A 24499-nucleotide genomic window follows, 5' to 3' on the forward strand; every position below is an offset into this window, starting at 1 on the left:
AATGAATTAAGTAAATAGAGGACATTGATTCTACAAGTTTACAGCCAACAAGTCAATCAACCCAAGTTAATTGGAAAGCTTTAATTGTGACAAAGTCAGGACAGTATGTTCTTAATATCGAGTATTAGTAGACATTGAAAAAGTCAACTTTTAGGTATGCGTTGCATGACGCATCATGCATGTGGCCAAACAGACTGATGTGATATCCGTTGGAGGAACGCCTGATGCCTTCTCTGCGCTGTCAACACAATAACACCAAGTGCCCGCTGACCTTCCATCTGCAGCTGCTGGCCCACAAGGCTGATGGGAGGCTCGGAGGAAGGTAGAAACCATAAACACCAGCAGGGGGGGAGAGTAAACACACGCTGGACGTTTTCACTTTCAAACTGTTTGAATTCATTTACATACAGTTTAGTCAGCGGGGTTAGCACAAAATATTATTGCTTTCTACTTACACTGCAAAATGAATGGAATTTGATTAATATTAGCTATGTTTTCAACAAGCGAGACAGTTCAGTTTACCACTGTATGGTTGCGGTCATTAAACCCTGTCATTAGTGTTATAGTAAGTTTATTTAGAAATATTTTAGCCAAATAATGCGTACTAAACTGAAAGGCAAAACAAATACAGTAATCCCTCGTTTATCGTGGATAATTGGTTCCAAAAACCACCCGCGATTAGTGAAACCCGCGAAGTACGGTCATCAATAAGAAGTACTGGGCAGGCTAACGAGTTAGCGGAAAGATGCTAACTCGCGATCGTGCTACCACGCGAAAACGGACTTCTAAAGGAATGTAAACAAACATTTGGCGCAATACTACATTGTCTTAAAGGTTAGACACATGTTTCCTCAATTTAGAAGTTTTATTTTGACTTTCAGATGTTTTTTTAATTTGGAAAAAAATCTGTGATGTAGTGAAGCCGCGATAAACGAATCGCGAAGTAGCGAGGGATCACTGTAAAACCTCCATGTCGACCTCATATTCAGCCCTACTGTGTTTTCATCTCCACTTTCTTAATGAATCTATTTATGTCCTCAACCATCAGCTGGGGTTCTTCCATGGCTGCAAAATGACCCCCACGGGCCATTTGCGAGTAGGTGAGGAGGTTATGGAATTTCTGTTGGACCCACAACTTTGGAGTGTGCATCAGCTCGTTGGGGAAGCATGCAAATCCAGTCGGCACCGTCACCGGTATCCTGGAAACAGTGGATCATGGGTGAGTTATATCTACAGTTGTATTCCAAATAAGTAGAATCATTTCTCAAATAGTGAAGGGGTACACCAACTTAACTCACTTGGTGTGGGGAGAGCCGAGGCGGGAAAAGTTTTCCTTATAAAACCTCATTGAGGGAATGATGCAGCCAGACGTCCAGTAGATCATTACGTTAGTCAGCAGGTCATCCAAGGAGAACTTCCTTCATGGCACACAAAGATGCACATCACAGACTGCCATTTTGTGAATTTGTTAATATTTGCACATCTCTAAAACATCAAGCAAACTAAAGTGCCTCTATTGAGCTGGTCTCAAATACCAAGTAAATGCACCAATTTATTAGGCACGCCATAAATCAGAGTATTAGAGCGCTCGTGGTGCTGTGACATTCTGATTATCGGATTAACCGTGTTTACTCATAAAATGTGTACTCTGTTTAACGCAATTATTATACCTGGTGAGTCCTCCGTCTTCCAGGTTTCGAAAGTCATGACTTGTCCATGTTGAGAACTTCTCCAGAATGTATGCAGCCAAGCCGACTGGTGAATCATTCAGTCCTCGACCTAAGGGGAAAAAAATACTATGACCAGAAGTAGACACAAAATCCTGACTAATCTGCTAGAATTACACAGAAAAATAGAAATGAGTAATTTAGCACAATGTTGTCTAACGGTGGTTGTTGGTTCTCACCTGCCGTGTCAGGTTTGGTGGCCTGGATGTGCATGTAGCCACTCTCCTTGATGGACTCCACAAACAATTTTTGCACGCAGGGGTAGAGACGCTCAAGGTCCGCACTGGTAAAGCCGAACAACTTGGGGAAGTGGCGGCCGAGCAGGATCGATAAAGTTACGCTCAGTCCAGGTTTGGAAGGTGGAGCAAAGTTTACATGCAAGCCTTTGACGATCCTGAAGAATATGAAGAATTTTTTAGATTAGTTGCACTGTGTTACCTTGTGCTCCCTGCTCAGAAGTCATTCATCAACCTAGTAAACATTTTAATTGGCAACTATGGAGTAATAATTGAGCTTTACTCTGCATAAGGATTTCTCATGGTACGCTAATGTTTGGAAGCAAACAGTGACATCTAGTGGACAGGCTGATGTACTGCACAAACACCATTGTGTGAACAACCTCACAAATATTGTTGATGTCGTTTTTTTTTGGATTGACAACTCTAGTACAACTCCATATGGCTGTCAGAGAGTGGGTTGTCATACTTGGGTTCCAACTGAGCCATGTTGGTGGTGACAAGCCATCCCCAGTCTCCTCCGTGAGCGTAGAACTGCTGAAAGCCCAGACGCCTCATCAGTTTGTGGAAGACGCGAGCAGCACACACTGAAGTAAAACCTGTTCAAATGCATAGATTGAGGAATTGTCAGTTGTCAGACAGAATTGAATATTGCCTCAATGTTCAAGCTATCAATTGTTCGCTAGTTTCCCAGATGCACCTTACCTTTCTTATGTGGCGCTTCTGAGTAGCCATAGCCGGGTATGGATGGGCATACCACCTCAAAAACAAGGGCCTGAGGGTCTGATGGCTCTGTTAGCAGTGGGATTGTCCCATAAAATTCATAGAAGGACCCAGGCCAGCCATGAACCATTATGAGAGGAATCGGATCGGTCCCCTCTGGCACCCGTTTGGGTTTCACATGGACATAGTGAACATCAATGCCTAGATTGGATTTGGAGGGAGAAGTCAGGACAACAAGACAAGTGGGCTTGTGTCAGTGACCGAAACAAACCTTCAATGTTGGTTTTAAAGTGAGGATATTGATTAAGTCTGTCCACTTGTCTTCTCCAGTCAAAGTCATTCCTCCAATAAGAGACGACTTTGCTCAGGTATTCCGAATTGAAGCCGTAATGGAACTGGCTGTCCTCTAGTGAGGGAACTGGGCGCGTTTGGTCTATTCTTCTGTGTAGGTCCTGAATAAAAATAACATGAGTACAAACTGTTAAAAAAAAAAAAAAACATTTTGAATTTTCCGATAATGAGGAGGAGATTTGATGTTACCTCCAATTCTGCATCACTGGTGGTCACTTTAAAAGGGTGGATGGTAGTGTCCTGCTCACCATCAGGTTCTGGACCGACCCCCCACCAGCCATCCTCTGTCTTCAAAACATGGCTTCTTCTTCGAAGCACCAGCAGGAAAACGACTCCTCCAACCACCAGACCAATCAAAACCTCTATCAACATGATTACTGAGTAGAGAAAAAGAACAAATGGAATTTTACTAAAATAAGAAAGCGCCACTGAAATAAAGACACTTCTTTTTATTGTACAAAGAGGATCCAGAATAGGGACACAGAATTGAATAATAAGATTGACACTCCTGGAACAGATATGTACAGACACTGGACTCTCCCCGTACCAATTGACAGTAAATTGAAAACTCGCCCATTTATTTTTCAAGGCCCCATTCAAAACCAAGCTATAGAAATTTCAAACACCAAATAGTGCAGTAATAATTTGTTTGCCAACTGTTTCAATAATCGCATTTACTTATTTGCCTGGAAGGCCACAAAATTTCAGTTAGCACCCGCTATGTATTTCCCCACTCTGACATAATCCTGATTTCGAGATTAACTAAATACTTCTCTATTTCATCATACTGGGACAAAGTGGAATTGCCCAGCAAAGATGATAGAATTCCATTTTGATTGATGCTACAGTTTCAGTTATCATAATATATTGTATATTTAACAATCTGTTGACAAGTCTGCTTGCCCTGGCGCTAATATTTGCATAATGCCAAATAAGGCAATTACCAAAATATTAGAATACTCTCACAATGTGGCAGCACGTGGGATTAACACAATCACATATTTTTTTAATAAAGAAATTGTGCATAATGTTTTGGACAGCGAGAAGACTGAAATAATGGCGGAGGGCGTGTGCTACAATAGTTGGGAGCAGGCTATTTGTACGAGAGCTTAACACGCAGCTCGCGAGCCAAGAGTTAACGGAAAAATGTGGGAGCTGTGAGTCAAACAAATATGCGCGTTGCGTTGGGCCCAGCACAGAGGATTATGAGAAGAACAGCCGCTTGGGAAATATGCGTGCTTGGCCAAAAGGGACATTGTAAACACGACAATGCGCCCACGACTGACATAACAATTTAGTGTATTCATAAAACGCAAAAATATCTACAAACTAAAAAATGTAAAAAGGGGAGGGGCTAATATTTCTGGAACATACAACACGACGATATAAAATTGTTTTCGGAAAACAACCGGTACGGATTTAATTATTAACTAGAAAAACGTTTCGAATACTGTCCTGAACTTCAAACCAAGAATTCCAGAGGAGCGATTTAATAGATTTTTTTTAAGAATATAATCTTGTAACACTGCTATCGATCATAATTTTTAATGACATAGTTCGCCTTATGGAAGTGAACCCGAAATAAAGTTTACCTGTTTTTTTTCCTGCTGCAATGCGTGCTGTGCTCTTCCACTTGTGACCACGGACACTGTGGTCGCCCTCTGTCCCGATTTAACACAAAAATTCAAGTGAACTTTTGAGTTGCGGCCACATTCCAGAAGTGCATGATGGGAAACGTAGTTGTTTGTCAGTAAAACGAAAAACGCATTCAGGAAGAGTAAACAAAGAAAAACACGGTAAAAGCTTCGATTTAAATTATTATGAATGCTAAAATATGAATTTGCAACTCCACTTTAAAAAAGAAATTCAAAATGTTATCTTTTTTTATGACTTCAAATTATATAATGTCAAATTAAAGTGTGTTTTGATTTTATATCTCTCAGACTAGCTCAATAAATCGGCTCAAATTTGGGCATAATTGTAGTTTCAAGATAAATTGATTGAATTTATGCTCTTTGACTGAGCTGTCCACTGTTAACGGCAATCGAATGATTGAACACTCCTGATATGAAAAGTTAGCTGCCATGCAAGCTTACATAGCCATATTTGCATCCAAAATCAAATAAAGGCACAAGTTCTACATGAGTAAATAAACATTTATTGAATATATAACTGTTGTCAGCAAATGTTATGAAAGATGTTGAGGTTTGTAAGAAAATCAGGTCTCGTTTCAAGTCATGTCCATATAATGGGTACAATTTTGATCTGGGTCCAAATAAAATTTTAGCCACTTAATTTACTCTAAATTAGGCTTGAAAACCTTCAGGGGTCATCCCAAATTAAAATAACTGAAAGCTCCTCTAACGAAATGAAGGTGCCAACGTTGCTCAATGAGCAAAAAAAAGTTTCAGCTCATACCTCGCATTTTGCCCATCTACACTTTCACAGACAATCACAAAAATGTGATCTAATGACTTGCAGGATAATAACTAGAAACATTAAAAATCCTAAACTCAATGTACAGATAGCATGTAGAAATCACATCTCCGCTTGAATTGAATGAGTTCATCTAGCTCGTTAAATCCTCCTCGTCCCACTTTTCTATTACTCTCCCATCAATTCCACTCAGGCCGGTGCTGTGCTCCCAGCAACCACAGTGAACTTAGTCCGGGCAGCAAAACTCCTTCTCAACTATGTTAGTCTGTCTCCATAGTGCCGCTGTGCGTCTCTTTGGACACCATCAGTCTCATCAATTTCCCATGCAGCTTCTCAATCTTCTTCACATCCTGAGCCTGGTCAGTCTTGTACTGTATACACTGAGGAGGGACAGACAGAGACAATGGTTACATAACTATTCTGATAACCTATACGAGAATTAATAATTGTCGGTGGCCAGCTTTATTCCACCGACTCTACATTGGGTGGCAGGGCAGGATAAAAAAAAAAAAAAAAGTTCTCATTGCTCACTTTATGCCACCCAAAAACAATGGAAAATGTCAACTTTTTGCTTTTTTATCTGTTAATTTTGATGAATAAATATGAATGAATAACTGCTTGTAACACCACACTTACCACGGAATCGTCCGTCACTTTAATGCAAATTTTGCCGTCACAGTGCCTGTACTTGATTACCACTCTGGCCTAAGAAGAGGGGACAAACAAACAATTTTAATCAAAAATGAATCCAACATCTGTTTTGTCTTCCTCAGGGCGAACGGGAGGCTAAAATGCTAGGTGGCTAGCCTGGTGGCTCCTACTAAAGAAGCATTTTACCTTCATGGGATCCGTCAGATAGAGTTTTTCGGCCGCACGAGCAAACTCCTCCCAAGTCTGAAAGTAAGGCATTATATTGGATGAGATGAAAAACCGTATTATATCAAACAATTTGAGTGAGACGCGGTGGCAGCTATGCTAACTTCCGAACACCACATCAGCAGCGACATGAAAGCAGCGTGTGACGCATAAGTAGTTCCGGGTTGCCCTTTCTAAACAAATTTAAGTTTTTGTTTCGAGTAAACTACCTAAAAATTACATTAAATAAAACAATCAACTATCATTACATTTTGAGAATTTTCGGTAAATATAACGTTTGTACAATAAATTCTAGCTGCTGCCACAAAAAGCCTTTGCAATCTAAAACTGTCCGCTAGAGAGAGCCATTGCATTACTTGGCTCTGAGAGAAAAAAAATGTCTACTATAGTACTGTATAATTTCGATTTTATTTTTCAAAAAAAAGAAAACAGTAAAATAATCCCAGGACAAAACCTTTCCATTAACACCTGTATGGACTTTGATATTCATATGCTTAAATGTAAGTAATAATTTTTAAATTACTATTTAAATGACATTGTTGTAGTACTACATTACAAGTACTCCAAGGTGCATCTGAAGAGACCACATCCAATGCGATATTGATGAAAACCTGTGGTCCAGCGCTCAGGAGCTGGTGGACTGTTTTGTCCATTTTGTATTAGATATTTCCAGCCATGGGTTTCTTTCCTATACGTTTGATCATTTATGATATTCTGAATTTATAAATCTGTAGTACGATCACAACTGTTCAATTATGAGTTGCGTGTAAAAGAGGACAGCGGTGTTGGAGTTGTGATCACGGTTTACTGTCAATGTTTACAATGTCGCAACTTAAATTTGTCACAGGATGAAATGTATTTTGTGACTGAGAATGTATTTTTAGGTTATGTAAAAAAAGAGCAGATGCGCTGTATGAATTCAGTCCAACTCCGAGACCAATGTTTAAGGTTTCGTCCAAACGGTTCAGATTATGTTCAGTACAGTAAACCCAAGAGCCACAGCGGCTCAGTTTGGTTGTCAGAGGCAACCTGGACGTGCTCCGGTCTCGCGACTGCGTCATATGCTGCATTCACTTACAATGGGAAATCAAGTACATTCCCTCAAAGGGGTGAATTCCCGACAAAGTAGACAACCGTCACTCGTATGCGCGCCCGTGCACACGCACGCACGCAAACTCACTCACTCACTCACTCACTCACTCACTCACTCACTCACTCACTCACTCACTCACTCACTCACTCACAGTTTATTTGCAACATTTTTTAGAGTGCTAGTATAAAAAAAAAAAAGTTAAAAATAACAAATACATTGTTTACTCCAAAATACATTCTGGGTTGTGTATTATTAGCAAATGCATTTGAATGGCATTTCAAACATTGTGGCGTACGTGAAGACGCACTCCGAAAGTTTACGGCGGGTCCCTGAACGCAGCACTTGTTACAGGGAAGACTGAGCTGCAGCCGACTGGTATCTGAGCGGCTCGGAGCCGCATCACATCTCTTCGTCACGAAACCCCGAGGTCCACTGCGATTTTTTTTTTTACCCCCCTCCTCACTTTACTTTCAGTGAGCAGTCATCAGAAGTGGAAGAGCAAAACATTAGACCATGTAGGATTTGACTGCTAGGGGCACTGATTTCTTTTCTTTTTTTTTATCCCCATTTTATTTATGTGTACTTTTTATCGGCTGGTCCATAAACTAAAAGCACACGCCGCTTCTCATTCACTTCTTCGCCTTGCACAGTTTGCACCCCTGAACTTTGGAGGAAACTCCCAAGTTACACGTCGTCGAAATACCAGCCTATCTGCAAAATAGTCGACGTGACAACACTTCCAACATGAGGTAAGAAGCTTCAGATTTTGTTAAACAGTGCCGTTCGACAACATGATGGAAGTTGTGAGTAAGAACAACGCAAACTAGCGTGGATTTGATGCAACATCGCGGCTCCCTAAAGTTTGCATGAATTTGAATTTCCAGAATATCCACCTAGTCCGGTTGGCTGTTTTCGTTACGAAATACTGTCAACTATGTGAACGCCGACTGCCTTGTTCAACAGTAATGGTAACTTGCTTGTACAGCATTTTGGGTTTGGAATGGCGTGTGTGCTGTTTTCTGCTGCTACTCCCACACAACACAGGAGGGATTAAGATGGGGTGCTGTGTATTTGATGGGCACCCCAACACAATCAAATGGTGTGAATTGACTTCATCTAAGTATTTTTCTGTACACTAGCCAATATGTCCAATTAAAACGAAATGTTCACTGAATGTAAAATACATAGGGCAAAGATAGAAAGACAAGGGCTCACGCACATGGCAGGATGTCATAATAATACCGCGACAACATTGTGTGCGTAAACCCAAGCCCGTATTTCACCCAGCAGCGAAGGTTGGCGAGTGTTTCCGCATGGCCAGAATGTTAAGTTTTCGGCAAGGTTCGTTCAAGGTCGCAAACGGTCTCAAAGATGTTCGCCAAGTTAGTCATCTGCTTTTATTGTGACAAAGAGTTATTAAACATGTTCAGATTTTTTCTCATAAAAAACTGACAAAAAACGCAACGTTTTGCATCTGTTTGCAACTTTTTAGTAACCCTGGAAAAACGCTCAGTGAGATAGACAGAAGATAACCAATACAGTAATCCCTCGTTTATCGCGGATAATTGGTTCCAAAAACCACCCGTGATAAGGGAAATCCGCGAAGTACGGTCATCAACAAGAAGTACTGGGCAGGCTAATTCTGAAAGATGCTAATTCGCGATCGTGCTAACACGCGAAAACGGACTTCTAAAGGAATGTAAACGAACATTTGGAGCAATACTACATTGTCCTAAAGGTTAGACACATGTTTCCTCAATTTAGAAGTTTAATTTTTACTGTTTCTGTTTTAATTTGGAAAAGAAAATCCGCGATGTAGTGAAGCCGCGATAAACAAAACGCGAAGTAGCGAGGGATCACTGTATACCGGCTGGCACTCGCATAGTTAGAAGTGAAAATGGGAGTGTCCTTGAAACATCTCAGGTGTTCATTTTGAGGCAAATTAAGTTGGATGACACAGATGCACAGTTTTTCTGCAAACAAGAATAACATAATACTGGCTGTCTTTCCAAAGGGCAACAATGATCCCAAGCTGCATGAATGCATCTGCTCCATTTCATTTCATTCCCTAACAACTTCAGTGCAAGTGTGTGGTTTCTATTTATTTATATCCGGGATAAACCCATTGTGAATTTGTGTTAAAGGACTCATGCGGAGTGGATGAGGCTTCTTCTTTTTTATTTTTTATTTTTCGTTTCAAAGAAAGCCCCTAATTGAATCCAGCTGTAGGCCAAAGCGAAGTGAACAAAAGCTTTAGTTGTTACCAAAGAGCAGCTTGCTGTCCATGTTCCAGCATGAAAACAATTTCACTGTCTTTTCTGATTGTTTCCATCCTCTTTATATCATTTTTGATAGATGAGATATTAAAACATGTATCTTTTGGAAGTGGATCTGCTGACAGCATTGAAAACTGATGACAGCAGAGAACTGGCTTGTAAACATTTTCCCCCCCTTTCTTATTTAAAGGGGCAGTTCTGCATCCAGAGGGTTGTTGGTATTTTTGTGTGTCTGCCGAGTGTGTAACATGTCTGTATGAATGGCAGTCTCAGCTGCCCACAGCTGACTCATGCAAGACACTGAGCGGCAGATGGGCAGCACAGCCCCACTTAACATTTGTATAAACGCTCTCTGCGTCCACTTCAGTTGAGTTACTGTTTAAAAATGTCCTGTGAATGATATTCACTCCTTCTTTGATTATTACTGTTGCCTTCTTGTGCTGAGCAGCCAGAAAAGATACATTTCAGTTTCCCATATCAATTTTTTTAAATTTCACCTTTGCAGCCATTCATTCATTCATTCATGTTTTTTATTTTTTTATTTTTGGCACAAACGGTACCCTATTTTAAACTTGGTCTATGAATTCTGTGATTGCTTGTGCATTTGTCTTAAGTTCTACTGATTTTATTCAACCATACAGAAGGCTGGGGTTTATTTAAAAAAAAAAAAAAAAGCTTCTGGGAAAGCAGATATTTGAACACAAAAAATTGAGAAAGGCATGTGGAGAGATAATATAAATTATAATTGTTACAGCATTCGTCTAAGTCACAATTGTAGTAGAAGAGTTACTCGTCTGCTTCATTTATGTTTACACATATGACTATTACACTGTGCTCCCTCCTGATGGCCAAGTTGGGTACAACAGAAGGATCACCACAATGAAATGAATTGCAGCATTAAATCATCACGCAAAAAACACAGATATGAAGATTCGCTATACCAGCGCGCTGTTACAGCAAAGCTGTCTTCGTAGTGGTCCTGTTTGGAGGGACAAAGTTCCCATCAATGATCAATGTATTGATCAACACATTGCATTTGACAGAACTTGGTCCGATATAATGTGCTGAAAGAAACGGTGGCGGTCAGATGATTTGCCTGCAATGTGTCAAGTCGCACATAATGCTGATGTCGGCTTATTGTGGCAAGGAAGATAAGCGGCATCGTCAGGGTTACTGGACTGTGAAGAGTCATGGTAACAAGCCCTGACAACTGTGGACAGGCGACGTGCCTCCCAGGCGCTGCAGTTGACACCACAGATAAAAAACAGAAGCTGAGACCTGTTTACTTGCAGCGGCGGAACTCATGAGTTTGAGTTGGCCTGCGACCAGTTGGATCTGAATGAGGCATTAATGAACCTGAGGCCAATTTGGAATGTAAATAAATTGATTCAATTGAGTTTCTTCAGCCATGACATAATTAGTTGGGCTGGGTGAAGATCCAGAGCCACTTTCAAGTGATGGCCAGTCACAGGACTACGTTAAAGTACAGTGATCCCTCGCTACTTCGCGTTTCGTTTATCGCGGCTTCACTACATCGCAGATTTTTTTTCCAAATTAAAAGAACATTTAAAAGTCAAAATAAAACTTCTAAATTGAGGAAACGTGTGTCTAACCTTTAGGACAATGTAGTATTGCTCCAAATGTTCGTTTACATTCCTTTAGAAGTCAGTTTTCGCGTGTTAGCACGATCGTGAATTAGCATCTTTCCGCTAACTCGTTAGCCTGCCCAGTACTTCTTGTTGGTTTCACTTATCGTGAGTGGTTTTTGGGACCAATTATCCGTGATAATTGAGGGATTACTGTACTATAATATCAAGCCAAAAATTAGGCAGAGCTATAATTTTAACACAGATTAGGATTAGCTAGTCCTGTTAGCCCTCATTGTTATTAAATTTTAGTCTGCACGTTTATGATAAAATTTGAATTGCAAGATGGATATACAGTAATATCATGGAGGAAGGCTGTTGCTGGGCGTCAGCAATTTACTTTGAAGTTCTCAGAAAGATTTAAATCACCACCATCTGCTCTTCACAACACGCCATCTCTTATATATATTCTTCCTGACAATCCATTCCTAATCCCCCCACACTCCCGACTGCCCTATTTTTCCCCCAAATGGACAGATTTTCTTTGAGGTAGGATTTTAAAAAAAACTATTATTTTTGTCCCAGATAAATCTTATGTCTAGTGTTATTTGTCCGCTGGCTGTTCTTCAAATTCTGCCCCATCTCTCCCTGAGGCTTGTTTTTGTATAATTTTTCCATGTGGAAGATGCTGCTTCAGTCACTTAAACCACACTCGGTCCTTTTATTTTTATAATCTGGATTGCATCCCTAGAAGGTTTCCCTCACGGGTCCATTTTATTTAGATTCACTGTATTTTTGTCAGTGTGACATAGCAAGGCAAGCATCCGGCTAACTATCAAGATGATGGAACATGTCTGCATTTTTATTCTTGTTATCAGTAAAAGTTATCAGTAAATGTGTTTGCAGCAGATAGCAACAGACGTTTACAAAGCTCAAAATATTTCCCATAGTTTATGTGTGATTGATGGAAGGATTATTTGTCTAACCTGTAAGATGCTATCCTGCGCTTTTGCTAAGTTCCTGCCACTGACATGACATATTGGGAATGAGAGGATGGAATGCTGTGAACTTGCAGTTGGGTGTCTAGACGAAGGCCAGCGGTAGCTTGGAAACATAAAAATTGCAGAGGCTCGCCATATGAAGTGAGAGACAGTCGAAGTAGTTTGTCAGGTTGTAAACGTTAACACCTAGCATAATCCCCAATATTATCATCTGCTAATATGATATGATGGTTAAATTGTATGTGGTCGTTTTTAAATATGTGAGCTGTTTGTGTCCATGCTAGCAAGCCGAGACAATGGCTAGCAATGTGACACTGATTTTCTTACTTTTTTGCCTAGCATTATTTAAAAATTTGGTTTTTTTCATTTTTAAATTTACCCTATAAAAGCTTGTAAATTGTAGCTATGAAGTTTCCTAAATAAAAAAATCGAATCAACTAACTGAGGTCGCATTTATTATAAAATGAGAATACTTACATAAAAAAAATAAACAAAAATTTACCATTTGTGACTTTATAATTGTCAAAAAATAATTCTCCACGCTAAATTAACACATTTTTTTGACTGTAACACAACTTCAGGCTTTCTCCTTTTGAATTGTATTTCAATGTACCGTATTTTCCGCACTATAAGGCGCACTTAAAAACCTCCAATTTTCCCAAAAGCCGACTGCGCCTTATAATCCGGTGCGCTTTATATATGGACCAATATGGATTCGTGGATGAGGACTAATTTATTAAAGTAAGCTTTACGTGTTTATTTTGTGTGTTGTGTGATATTAACGTTTGAGCAATGTTGAGTTATTGATATATTGTTATTGTTTTCACTATTTCGAGTGTTACTATATTGTGATTGCATTAACATTTGAGCAACGTTGAGTTATTTATTCTGTGCCCTTTATAATCCGGTGTGCCTTATATATGGACAAAGTTTTAAAATGGGCCATTCATTGAAGGTGCGCCTTATAATCAGGTGCGCCTTATAGTGCGGAAAACACGGTAAATTGTAGTCAAATGTCAAACAAAATGAACTTAGGGGGGTTTGACTTTTGAGTTTTCACACAATCAGTATCTTATAATGCTCAAACACAATGACAACAAAAACAGAAAAATCAAGTAGCATAAAAAAAAGTGAAGCAAAAAGACAAGCCGCCTTATTCAATTGTTAATTCAAGACTGGCTGTCTCAGAAAATCGTTTTCCAATTGATTTTAGTCCAAATAAGGCATGCGCCACTGTCCTGTTGTAGTGTCGAAAAGAAGCGTGTGCGCTTACTGAATAATTCATTTGGCTTAGCTAAGGGAGCATTTTGCACCCAGCTCACGCCAACTATGGGTTTACTTGAATTTCCTGCATAGATTTGGTTTTTCATCGCCGGTTTGTGGAAGCAGAGGAGGATTTATTCAGTTGTGAAAACGGATTTATCTTTGTTTTCCAGTTGGCTAGCAGATAATAGTGCACATCACCGCCTCCTAGACAAGAGCGGAACTGCTCGTAAGCCACTATCCTTCCTCTTTAAAAATCCTGATAGACTTTTAAATTCGAGGATCTAGTTCTCATCAAGGAAATGAGACCCTAATGAAACTTTCAGAAGTCTTCGGTACAAAGCTTTCTCTCTGTCTGCTGGCAGCTTTTTGAGCAGCAGCTGTGAAACTGTGAACTGCCAGGTTAGCACACTTTGACACTTGAGAAGGTGTACGCACAGTCGGGTGTTTGTTAGTTGTTAGTTTTTCCAGTGGACTCAGCCCTTCTCTAATTACTCGAGTCAACTCATTTTTCCTCCCCTTCCTCCTGTTTTATTCTGTTATAATCATTTTGACAGAAGGCCTTAAAGGGACATAAACCTACAGTATTATTCATATTTATGGTTTTTGACTGCCAACAATTAAAAAGCATGTTGCATTTTCTTATTTAATGGTTTATTTTTTTAAACACAACTTGCCTGCCTAAGGCTGTCTCAATCCAGTGTTTGAATTACAGCTGATCGTTTGTTTGATAAACTATGTAGGTGTCAAACCTAAGGCCCGGGGGGCCAGATCCGGCCCGTAACATCATTTTATGTGGCCCATGAAAACAAGTGATGCATCAGCTTCATGTGTCAAGACTAAAATGACAAATTGTCTCTTTGCTAGCATTTTCTCATTACCATTCATCTTTTTAGAATATTTGAACAGTTTTTTTCAATTGTCTCTGATTTCAAAACTAGTTATTCATCAGTTTGTTGTTTAGCCTATACGACACTGACAGTCATAATGAAGGGAACTATGACTATGATACGGCCCGCAACAAAAATGAGTTTGACACCCCTGATTTGGATAATGATGTAAGGGTTACTTTCAAAAGCGTCAAGTTTTCACCATACCGTATTTATAACCAAATCTCGAGGCGTCAATTTGGAAGGTTACCGTGATGTATTCTTGTGTGTGGCATTTATCTGAATCAGGGTTTGGCACGTGTATGTGTGAGCAGTAAAACAGGTGGCTGCTCTGTTTGTCCATCTGTCTGCTCGTGTCCCCAGCAGCTGTCTGTGCCTGTTGTTTTTACTCAGGTCGAACCTCACAAACTACCTTCTGTAGTCTCTCCGTACATCTTACATCAACCATTTGTTCCTACAATTTTGCCCTTCACTTATCCAGTGTTCCCTTCCAGCTTTTGTTCATGTCACATAAAGCATATTTGCATATTTCATAGGAGTGACTAATGAACAGCTTGAAGCATGAATACCCAACATGTTTTGTTTTTGGGAAGAAATGTTCCCTATCTGACAAAATAATTGAATATGTTGTTTTGTTTTTGTTGGCGAGGGATAGCAGTAGTACAGTAATCCCTCGTTTATCGCGGATAATTAGTTCCCAAAACCACCCGCGATAAGTGAAATCCGCGAAGTACGGTCACCAACAAGAAGTACTGGGCAGGCTAACGAGTTAGCGGAAAGATGCTAATTCGCGATCATGCTAACACGCGAAAACGGAATGTAAACGAACATTTGGAGCAATAGTACATTGTCCTAAAGGTTAGACACGTTTCCTCAATTTAGAAGTTTTATTTTGACTTTTAAATTGTTTTTTAATTTGGAAAAAAAATCTGCGCTGTAGTGAAGCCGCGATAAACGAAACGCGAAGTAGCGAAGGATCACTGTATTTCAAAACTACACTGTCCATCGTTCACAACGGTTCAGCCTTAGTCTGTGCTGTAGTAAGCACAATTACAATAAAAAATTAATCCCATTACTAAAATTGCAAATTGTCTTCACTTTTTTAAAAATAGACATATTGCTAGTAAGTTTTATTACCATTCAACCTTTTGAGCTATTTAAACAGATTTTACTAGTCTCTGATTTCAAAACGAGTTATTCATCAGTTTGTATTATATATAGAAGACGTTGACAGTCATAATGGGAAACTATGACTACAATGCGGCCCGCGACAAAAATGAGTTTGACACCCCTGCTGTACACCTTATCACTTTTTTTTTTTTTATCCCTTTGAGCTTTATTGTCTCTTTCCCCATGTTTCTTTGTGTTCTGTCCCCATTTCTTTCTTTTTTTCTTTTTGCATTAGTATTCCCATCAAATCACAGAGATTTAATGTGTCTGAGTCATTCGGCACTTGGTGAGATAAAGTGTAGCCTGTTCTATTCAGCTGCTGTCGCTCTTCTCGTCTAGAATACACAAGCAGGTTTTAGCTGTTTAATTGCTCCTTAAATTTTCTCTTAACGGCTGTTGAGATTGATGCAGGGAGAAGTCCTTATTTGATTTTTCATTGTCTTTTCACCACATAAAAAAACTTTTAAGTGGGGATTTAATCCCCAAACCATTTCAGATGCTTACTACTGAAAACTGATTTTAAATTTGTCCTCATTGTTTGACAACAATGTTTTTTGAGTAGGAAATTCTGTGTTGGAGTAGAGCTTTTTTTTTTTTTATAATCGTGAATGATCATTGGCAATTATTATCTGAATTCATATGAGAGCATCTCATAATGCTGCCGTCGGGCCAAATAATCAATTTTGAGGAAATCAAAACCGTGAAGGGCTATCAAACCATTAACATTGCACATATTGTTTTTTGTCATTGTCAAATAATGAAAATTGCGTAACAGTGATTGTCAGAAAAGGTGTGGCATCCTTCAGTGGTTAAAAAAAAATTAAAAAGTGATACAAGATTCAGTAACACTAAGACTATTACAGACAAAAATGAAAAACTTAATAACTGAGTTGAGTAACTAATTTCATTACCGTTTAAATGTAATATATTACTGTACAGCATTACCCCCACCTGTTCCGAAATTACCCCCGCCGAGATTCTATTTCCATAAGCTTAGCTTCAAGCATATGGCGGAAAAGCAGAGGCAGCATATAAAAAGCAAAACCTTCTTTAGAGTAATTCAAAGGCTGTAAGATACAGCTGCTTTATTAGCTTCCCCAGCGGGGCACGATAAGTGTGCCCTTGTCCTCCTCAATCAACCTGTAAGCTTCCCAAACCTGTATTCAGAAATAACTATTCCTGGCTGACCTTAACTTTGAGCCATAAGGTTAAAAAGATAATTCCTCTCAGGAGATAAGAGAGAAAACAACCTATCATAGTACACAATGATAGCCTGCCAGATTTATCAAGTTGACATGAGTATGCCAAATATTGAAATTACAATCATGCCACAGGCTGCCGAGCATTCCCCCTATCATTGAGTTGAGATAGTTCCAATCTTATTCTTGATCATTGTGTCAAAACCAAGGCCCGGGGGCCAGATACGGCCCGCCATATCATTTTATGTGGCCCGGAAAGACAAATAGTTGTCTTTAGTAATGTTTTGCCATAATGGGCCTCCGTAGGAAACTGACTACAATGCGGCCCGTGACAAAAATGAGTTTGACACCCCTGTTCTGTCCCAAACCACTTAACAAGTTGAAGGCATTATCAATTGTTTCCTTTTGGTTCTAAAAGATGCTGTCATCTGGATGGAATGAACAGACCTTGCTCTAGTGGCTCCCGACAAATCCCCCGGATAATCCTGGCTGATGATGCATGCAGGTCACAATATCTATTTTTGGTGAAGAGGAGAGATACATTCTAAGAATTTCACAACACCCAGCAGCCCCCCCACCCCCGTCCCCTCCCCCAGCTATTCCAGTTTTAGCCCGGGCTCCGGTGAGGTGAGTGTGGGTGGGTGGGTACCCTCCCACTGTCAGTCGGTCTAAACCCTGGTCACTTGCCCCCCCTCTGAAGTCAGTCTGCCAAGTCGTCTGTTGAGACAGTGGAGACTTCAACAATCTGAACAAATCCTTCCAACAACAGAATTTCCTTGTAGGCGGAGGTGCTGGATTCACGCATTGTTGTTGCCAAGATGACTCGTGACTCGTAAGTTTCTGGTTGCTCAGTTGGAGTTATTAATGGATGTCGGGGATCAAATGATAGTCTCGGCTCACGTTGTCCAATCAAGGATATAAATGAAGCACTTCCTTATACAGTCTTCACCCTGTAGAATTAGGGTTTGGAGTTCACAGTTTGTTAAAGGCTTGAAGATAACAATCTTGCTGTGTCATGGCTGACAATCTGGCTGCGCTTTTGTTCGTTGCTTTGGGCCGCCTCTTTCCCTCTCAGACAACTTTAAGTGCCATCAACTATTCATTCATTATTTGGAATCCCTGTCTTTAAGAGTTCTCTCACCAGATGGGAAGCCTTTATATTTATAGAACAGCTGTGACTGCTCGAGACCTCGGAGTCTAATCAGATTCTTCTTTTTGCTACACGATAGAGCTCATCACACCATGTGGTGACGGGATGCTTTTCCCCTTCATTACCTCTGAAGTTGCTGTCATTTCCTAAAGGAGTTGAAAGGGAAAACATACGAGAAAAAGCTCTTTGCAGATGTGTTTCCTCAGGTTATGGTGGAAGGGTATGTTCTTGGCAGCCATGAAGCTCTCCGCGAGGGTAGCATCTGTGCTTCAGTCACAAATGATGTGTTTGATCTTTCTCAACATCAATGTCTGTGAATCATGTATTTCGAATTCGTGATGTCAGGATTGCTCAATTTATGAAATACTGTTGGGATTACATGTGTTCAACACTCTCCATGGGCCAGCAGAAGTGTCCATCAAACAATACAGTCATAATTAAGCCCAGACAAGTTGAAGGCAGTTTTTGAACAAACCAATTTGTTTTAGTTGATTTTGATGGAAAAAAACAAATCAATAGATGACAGTTTTTCCTTCTTTTAAAAATTCTGTACTGTGCATCTGCCAACATGGTGTCAGACTTGCCTTATGTGGCAAATTCACCCGGCAACAATGACCTAATTGTCCAGGCGAGGCAGCAGAACCAGTGGAGGTCATATGACAACAACACAGAGCTATGCTGTTGATCTTGAATAGAGAACTGAAACGTACTGCTGCCGGCATGCACTAAGTTCCTGATTATTTATAACCTGTATCTTATTAGTCTTTGTAGATTGTTCAGACTAGAGCTAATTTTGAATTGAACAATCATAATACAATTATAGAAAATCTAAAAGTGGAGATCTGAGACCCATAAATCCACTTGGATGGATTATACGGACTCAACCTGACTGGAATTGTTTAATCGTCAATGCTGACCATTGCCAACTACTAATCATCTGTGCTTTTAAAAAAAATTAGTCGTGGGTGAATTACTAGCTATTTTCATCGGAAGGTAACTTAAGGTCATTAATGTTTTATAGGTCAAAGAAGCAAGACCATTAACTTTTATTTGGTTGTTGCTTAGTTAGGATCCAACCATAAAGTTTTATGTCTTTAGGCAATTACACAAAAAAAAGTCAAGGTCAGTCTAACTAGCGGTTGACAAAATAATTGAATTGAAAAGTAAAAGGTCTTATCACTGTGCATCCAAGCAAACTCATCTGTTTTTGTCTCAAGACAAATTGACGAAACAACGGTTGCTTTCTGTTCTCGATATTCTGGTGAATGTTCTTGTAAAAAAAATGTCAAGAGACACCACCTGTTGTATAAAAATAATAGTCTCAAAGTCAAAGTCAAAGTCAAAGTCAGCTTTATTGTCAATCCCTTCATACGTCAAGACACACAAAGAAACCGAAATTCCGTTTCCTCCATCCCACGGTGACGAGACATACAAGTAGGCGACACAAAACAAAAACAAGTAGGCACAAACCATAAATAATAAATAAAATAAAATGAGCGATGAATAAAAACAGACCAATAACCCATTGAATATGAGGGGCAAAACCGAGCCAGTGAGCACACAGCAAGAACAGGACGCTACGCTGAAAGGGGGAGCGAGTTCAGGATCCTAACAGCCTGGAGTACGAAGCTGTTGGAAAGTCTGGTGGTGCGGGAGCGCAGGCTCCTGTACCGCCTCCCAGAGGGCAGAAGTTCAAACAAAGGGTGAGCGGGGTGACTCACATCACTCACAATCTTGGTCGCCTTGCGGGTGAGATGGGAGGTGTAAATGTCCTTCAAGGAGGGGAGAGAAGCACCAATAGTCTTACTAGCCGTTTTCACAATGCGCTGCAGGGCCTTCAAGTCTTGGTCAGTGCAGCTGCCACCCCAGACAGCAATACAGCTGGAGAGGACGCTCTCAATGGTGCCGCGGTAAAACGTAGTCATGACGGCCGGAGGAGTCCCCGCTCGCCTGAGTTTCCGAAGGAAGTACAGGCGGCGCCGGGCCTTCTTCGCCAGCGACGCGGTGTTGGTGGACCAGGAGAGATCCTCACTGATGTGCACCCCCAGGAACCTGGCGCTGCTCACTCTCTCCACCACAGCACCGTCGATGGTCAGCGGCAGGTGTTGGGCGTGACCCTTCCGGAAGTCAACGACAATCTCCTTGGTCTTGTCGACGTTCAGCAGGAGGTTGTTGTCCCTGCACCACGCGGTCAGAAGGTCAACCTCCAGCCTGTATTGAGTCTCGTCTCCCTTGGTGATGAGACCCACCAGAGTCGTGTCGTCAGCAAACTTCACTATGCGGTTGCCGCTGCAGGTGGCAGCGCAGTCATGCGTCAGGAGGGTGAAGAGCAGCGGACTGAGCACGCAGCCTTGGGGGGCCCCTGTGCTCAGCGTGATGCTGGCGGAGATCTTGTCGCCAACACGTACCACCTGTGGCCTCTGACAGAGGAAGTCCAGTAGCCAGTTGCAGAGGCCGGTACTGAGGCCCAGCTTGTCAAGTTTGCCGATGAGACGCTGCGGCACAATGGTGTTGAAGGCAGAACTGAAGTCCACAAACAGCAACCTCACATACGAGTCCTTCCCCTCCAGGTGGGTGAGGGCCGAGTGGAGGGCAGAGCAGATGGCATCCTCAGAGGACCGTTTGGCTCGGTACGCAAACTGGAAGGGGTCAATGGTGGGGGGGAGAACTGACCGGATGTGCTCCAAGACAAGCCGCTCAAAGCACTTCATGACGATGGGCGTAAGTGCCACGGGGCGGTAGTCATTGAAGCAGGATGGAGCAGGCTTCTTCGGCACAGGTACGATGGTGGCTGCTTTGAAACTCGACGGGACGATGGCCTGCTGCAGGGAAGTGTTAAAGATGTCCGTGAAGACATCCGTCAGCTCACCAGCGCAGTCCTTCAGCGCTCGACCCGGGATGTTGTCCGGGCCCGCCGCCTTACGGATGTCGATAGCGGCAAGCGTCCTCCTCACGCTGTCGGCGGAGAGGCACAGGGGCAGCTCGTGGGAAGGGGGAGTGGCCTTCAGCGGGCAAGTGCTGTTCTGAGCGTCGAAGCGAGCAAAGAAGCGGTTGAGGTCATTGAGCAGACGGACGTCGCCATCACAGCTCTGCGGCGCGGGCTTGTAGTCCGTGATGGTCTGAATGCCCTGCCAAAGGCGCCGTGCGTCCCTGCTGTCCTTGAAGTGAGCGGTAATTTTGCCCGAGAACGCCCTCTTTTTGCCATTTGATATGGAATTTACTTGCGCTTTTCCCCTGAGACGTGGGTGGGGTTTGTGGTGAGGTCGAATAATTCCATAGTCATCCTCAACCTTTGTTGTCCGGCCTATGAGTATTTGCTTCAGTATTTTCCTTGCAGTCCTGTCATTGTGAATCTGTGTACGTGTCAGAGTGTGTTTGTTCGTACCCTCTCCGGTGTTTACATTATTCCGTGCCCTACCCCGAATACACAGCACATGAATATGCTTCCAAATAGTTGGCAATATTTCAATAGTGGTCTATTCAACTGTCAACAATTAAAAGCCTGAGCCATCCTGGACCTTTGCATGCATCATGTTTTTTTGTTTTTTTTTAAAGTTCACGTCACAAAGAGTCAAATCAAGTATAACTGCTCACGACCTCAAAATCATTTTTGCCCTTCTGCCATCCACAACAAAGCAGACAATTCAGCATATTGTGGAGACATTAGCTAAACTCAGTGCCAAGTTAGTCGATCCTAAATTCTCATTTTCATATTCAAAGTGTGTGTATCTGTTAAATCCAATGTTTAGAAAAGCCCACAGCTACTCTGTGCAAAAAAAATATGATGGTGCCAGCAGTTTCTTTTCAATTTCACTCTGGAGCAAATTCCCAAGCAAGCGTAATTGTCGGCATAGCAACCAATAAAAGCCAGTAAGATTTGCAGCATCTTCAATAAACATTTGGCTGAAAGACCTTGTCGACGTCGACAACTAATGATTAAATTCGGTTGACTCCATAATTCTTCCCGGTGATATTTTTACGGTAACACGGATATAACGATTGTAGCCAGTCAGATTGAATTATGAAATAAATGCAAAGAATTATATAGCAGGCAAAAATAAGCTTACAATGTGTCAACTTTATCATTCTTGTCTGTGTCATGTTTAACACCATGTTTGAGCAGCCTTTGTTCTAGTGCTATCAAACATTATTACAGTCTCAATCTTCCTAACTTACTTAACACATTTATCTCTCTGTGAGCGAGCGAGAGAGAGGGAGCTGAGTTAGGTGGGCGTCTAGCGGGTTAGAAATAGCGCATACACAGTCATGCTGATAAGCTTGCAAGCGAAGATAGGAAAGGGGAGGAAGAGAGGGAGCCATGAACAAATGAAAGACGCTGGATTAAGTGGGATGCAAGCAATGTGAGTTAGCGGAGGAGCGAGACAGCCACCATTGAACATTCCGGAGCGGAGCCGAACTAGGCTATAACGCTTCGGCTATGGGGTGTTTCCCGCAATAGCAGCTTTCACGGAGCCCCGTGAGCGCAGGAGCCTGTTGCCTGGATACCTGACTGGGGTTGCGGCTGCAGCGAGAAAACCAGGACTGAATGAGCTGTGTTTGTTGGCGGGCGCCGCTGCCATGGGAAAAGCACCGACGGCTCGCTCCCTTTCTCACTTACTGGCTGACTTGCTGACATGGCACGTATGAATAAGTAAGGAATCCCCTCGATACTCTGGCTTTTTCCCTAGATTCTGTCGGAGGTGCTGACTGGAACCAAGGTATGCCCAAGAGGACAATCATTTGGTAGAGAGAAGGAAAATTGTCTTGGGATACCAACAGCAAATATACAAAGAAAGGGAAGATCTGGCCAAGATCGGGGCCAGGAAAAGGTTTGTGGTCTTTTAGAAACAGAAGCTGGTAAGGACTGGTGAGAAGTAGGGCTGGTGGAAGCTTTAGAGAAGAGAAGTGGAAGGTATCGGGGAACAAACCTGGAGTCATGCAGGTTCAGTCTTCAGGCCCACATTGCAAATCCTCCATTTTCGTCCTCAATGAAAGATGTGTGCTGGCATCCAAAATGGAAATCCATCGGTAGGTAGTTTTTCTCAAAGACGGTTTTCAGATGACTGGTTTTGTTTTCTTACCCTTTCATGCCGCTATCGTCGTGCTCGATTTAGTTGACGAGAGGGACTTTGTTCAAAATTATTTGACTGCAATCTGGGTTTGTTGACATTTTCTGCCATTCACTTTTTTTCTCTATTGTAGCATTTGTTTTAGTTGGAAGTGCTCAGTTTGTTAGTCTCGCTCTCTCTCGTTGGTTTAGACAACATAAATCTGAAAGTCATACCTCAAAATTGTGAGCTATATAAAATGCCAAAACAATATGGAATGACATAATTCTTTGACAATTATTTTCACAGGAGCAATTAAAAACCGTATTCCATAAAATGTTTCCTCCTTCTCGACGAAGGACGACAAATGCCTGATTGTCTCGTCTTGTAACCAATCTGTAACAAATCAAAGAAGCAGCAGTAAATAAAAACAAATCATATCATTTTTACATTAAAGTGGGTTACCCAGATGGCAAGAAGTATTTTCCAAAACAAATCTTTTCTCGACAACATGGCCATTTCCTAACGCCTCCCGCCTCCGGGTAACATCAGCATATTGTGGGAGTGTTTGTTCTGTTTCGAAAGAACACGTGTAGTCACACGAATCTTATGACTAGATTGGTAGTGGAAGAGAATTTTAACGTGTTTGGTGCTCTGTGTTGACATTATCAGAGCTGAAATTGTTAAATGCCAGATTTTTTAAATTATTTTTTAATCCATATGTAAGGTTGTACTCTCAGAGCTTCCCAAGGATTTCCCTTCCCTTCTGTGTAGTGGCGCCAGTACCCCAAAGGCTTGCTTTGGATATAGCTTACCTTACATTGCCAACTTCGACATTTAGCAGCTGCAACATAAGACACTTCGTAATTATTCAGAAGATACAGTTTCATAACATGACAGAAACAAATCCATTGTGTTTGGCCGATATACATGTAATTATTAGCGACACTGAACATTCCCTGGGAAAAAACGTCTTAGACCAGGGGTGTCAAACTCATTTTTTTCACGGGTCGCATTGTAGTCGGAGGGCCATTATGACTGTCAACCCAAATAAATGTATGAGCACCTCATATTATATACAGTCAAAGCTACAAAACAAACGGACAAATAACTCGTTTTCAAATCAGATGAGTAAAAACTGGTCAAATATTAAAAAAAATATATTAAAAGTGAAGACAATTTGCAATTCTAGTAATGACACGAATTTGATGCACAATTTGTCTTCGCGGGCCACATAAAATGATGTAGCGGGCCGTATCTGGCCCCCGGGCCTTGAGTTTGACACCTGTGTCTTAGACAGTATAAGTGGATGCTAGCTGTAAATGCTTCATCTTATCCATGCATCTGAAAAGTAGAAAATACTTTTTTTTGCTCTTTAATTGGGTAAGGTGTACTGTACCTACCTTTTTTTTCTATGCTGTCAGTCCTGAGAGCTTTTTTCTTTTTTTTTTTTTATAAACGACGTGTGTGTGCG

The 24499-nt window shown here is 41.3% G+C and overlaps 3 protein-coding genes across 12 annotated transcripts in view; 1 reads left to right on the top strand and 2 right to left on the bottom strand.

Annotated features, from left to right (window-relative positions):
- Nucleotides 1-846: 846 nt before the first annotated feature.
- On the bottom strand, nucleotides 847-4747 carry ephx1 (epoxide hydrolase 1, microsomal (xenobiotic)). Of its 2 annotated transcripts, none has more exons than XM_037244898.1 (9): nucleotides 4630-4747; nucleotides 3227-3414; nucleotides 2958-3138; nucleotides 2669-2887; nucleotides 2433-2562; nucleotides 1907-2121; nucleotides 1671-1779; nucleotides 1299-1418; nucleotides 847-1199 (listed from the first exon to the last, which is right to left on the bottom strand). In XM_037244898.1, the coding sequence occupies exons 2-9, from the start codon at nucleotides 3407-3409 to the stop codon at nucleotides 992-994; spliced, it is 1365 nt and encodes a 454-aa protein (XP_037100793.1). In that variant the 5' UTR covers nucleotides 3410-3414; nucleotides 4630-4747; the 3' UTR covers nucleotides 847-991. The 2 variants fall into 2 exon arrangements, with proteins under 2 accessions (XP_037100793.1, XP_037100794.1); XM_037244899.1 differs by having other exon boundaries at nucleotides 3227-3418; nucleotides 4631-4703.
- Nucleotides 4748-5172: 425 nt separating this feature from the next.
- Nucleotides 5173-6513, bottom strand: srp9 (signal recognition particle 9). The gene is made up of 3 exons (XM_037245052.1): nucleotides 6311-6513; nucleotides 6110-6178; nucleotides 5173-5853 (listed from the first exon to the last, which is right to left on the bottom strand). The coding sequence occupies exons 1-3, from the start codon at nucleotides 6380-6382 to the stop codon at nucleotides 5734-5736; spliced, it is 261 nt and encodes an 86-aa protein (XP_037100947.1). The 5' UTR covers nucleotides 6383-6513; the 3' UTR covers nucleotides 5173-5733.
- Nucleotides 6514-7773: 1260 nt separating this feature from the next.
- The window catches only part of enah (ENAH actin regulator), a 49417-nt gene continuing 32691 nt past the window's right edge, over nucleotides 7774-24499 (top strand). The window contains exon 1 of one of the 9 annotated variants that reach the window (XM_037244070.1): nucleotides 7774-8191. In XM_037244070.1, the coding sequence (XP_037099965.1) occupies nucleotides 8187-8191 (5 nt within the window). In that variant the 5' untranslated portion in view covers nucleotides 7774-8186. The other 8 variants (XM_037244068.1, XM_037244069.1, XM_037244067.1 and 5 more) reach the window with 8 other exon arrangements.

This window comes from Syngnathus acus, chromosome 24 (genome assembly GCF_901709675.1).
Source record: "Syngnathus acus chromosome 24, fSynAcu1.2, whole genome shotgun sequence".
NCBI lineage: Eukaryota > Metazoa > Chordata > Actinopteri > Syngnathiformes > Syngnathidae > Syngnathus > Syngnathus acus.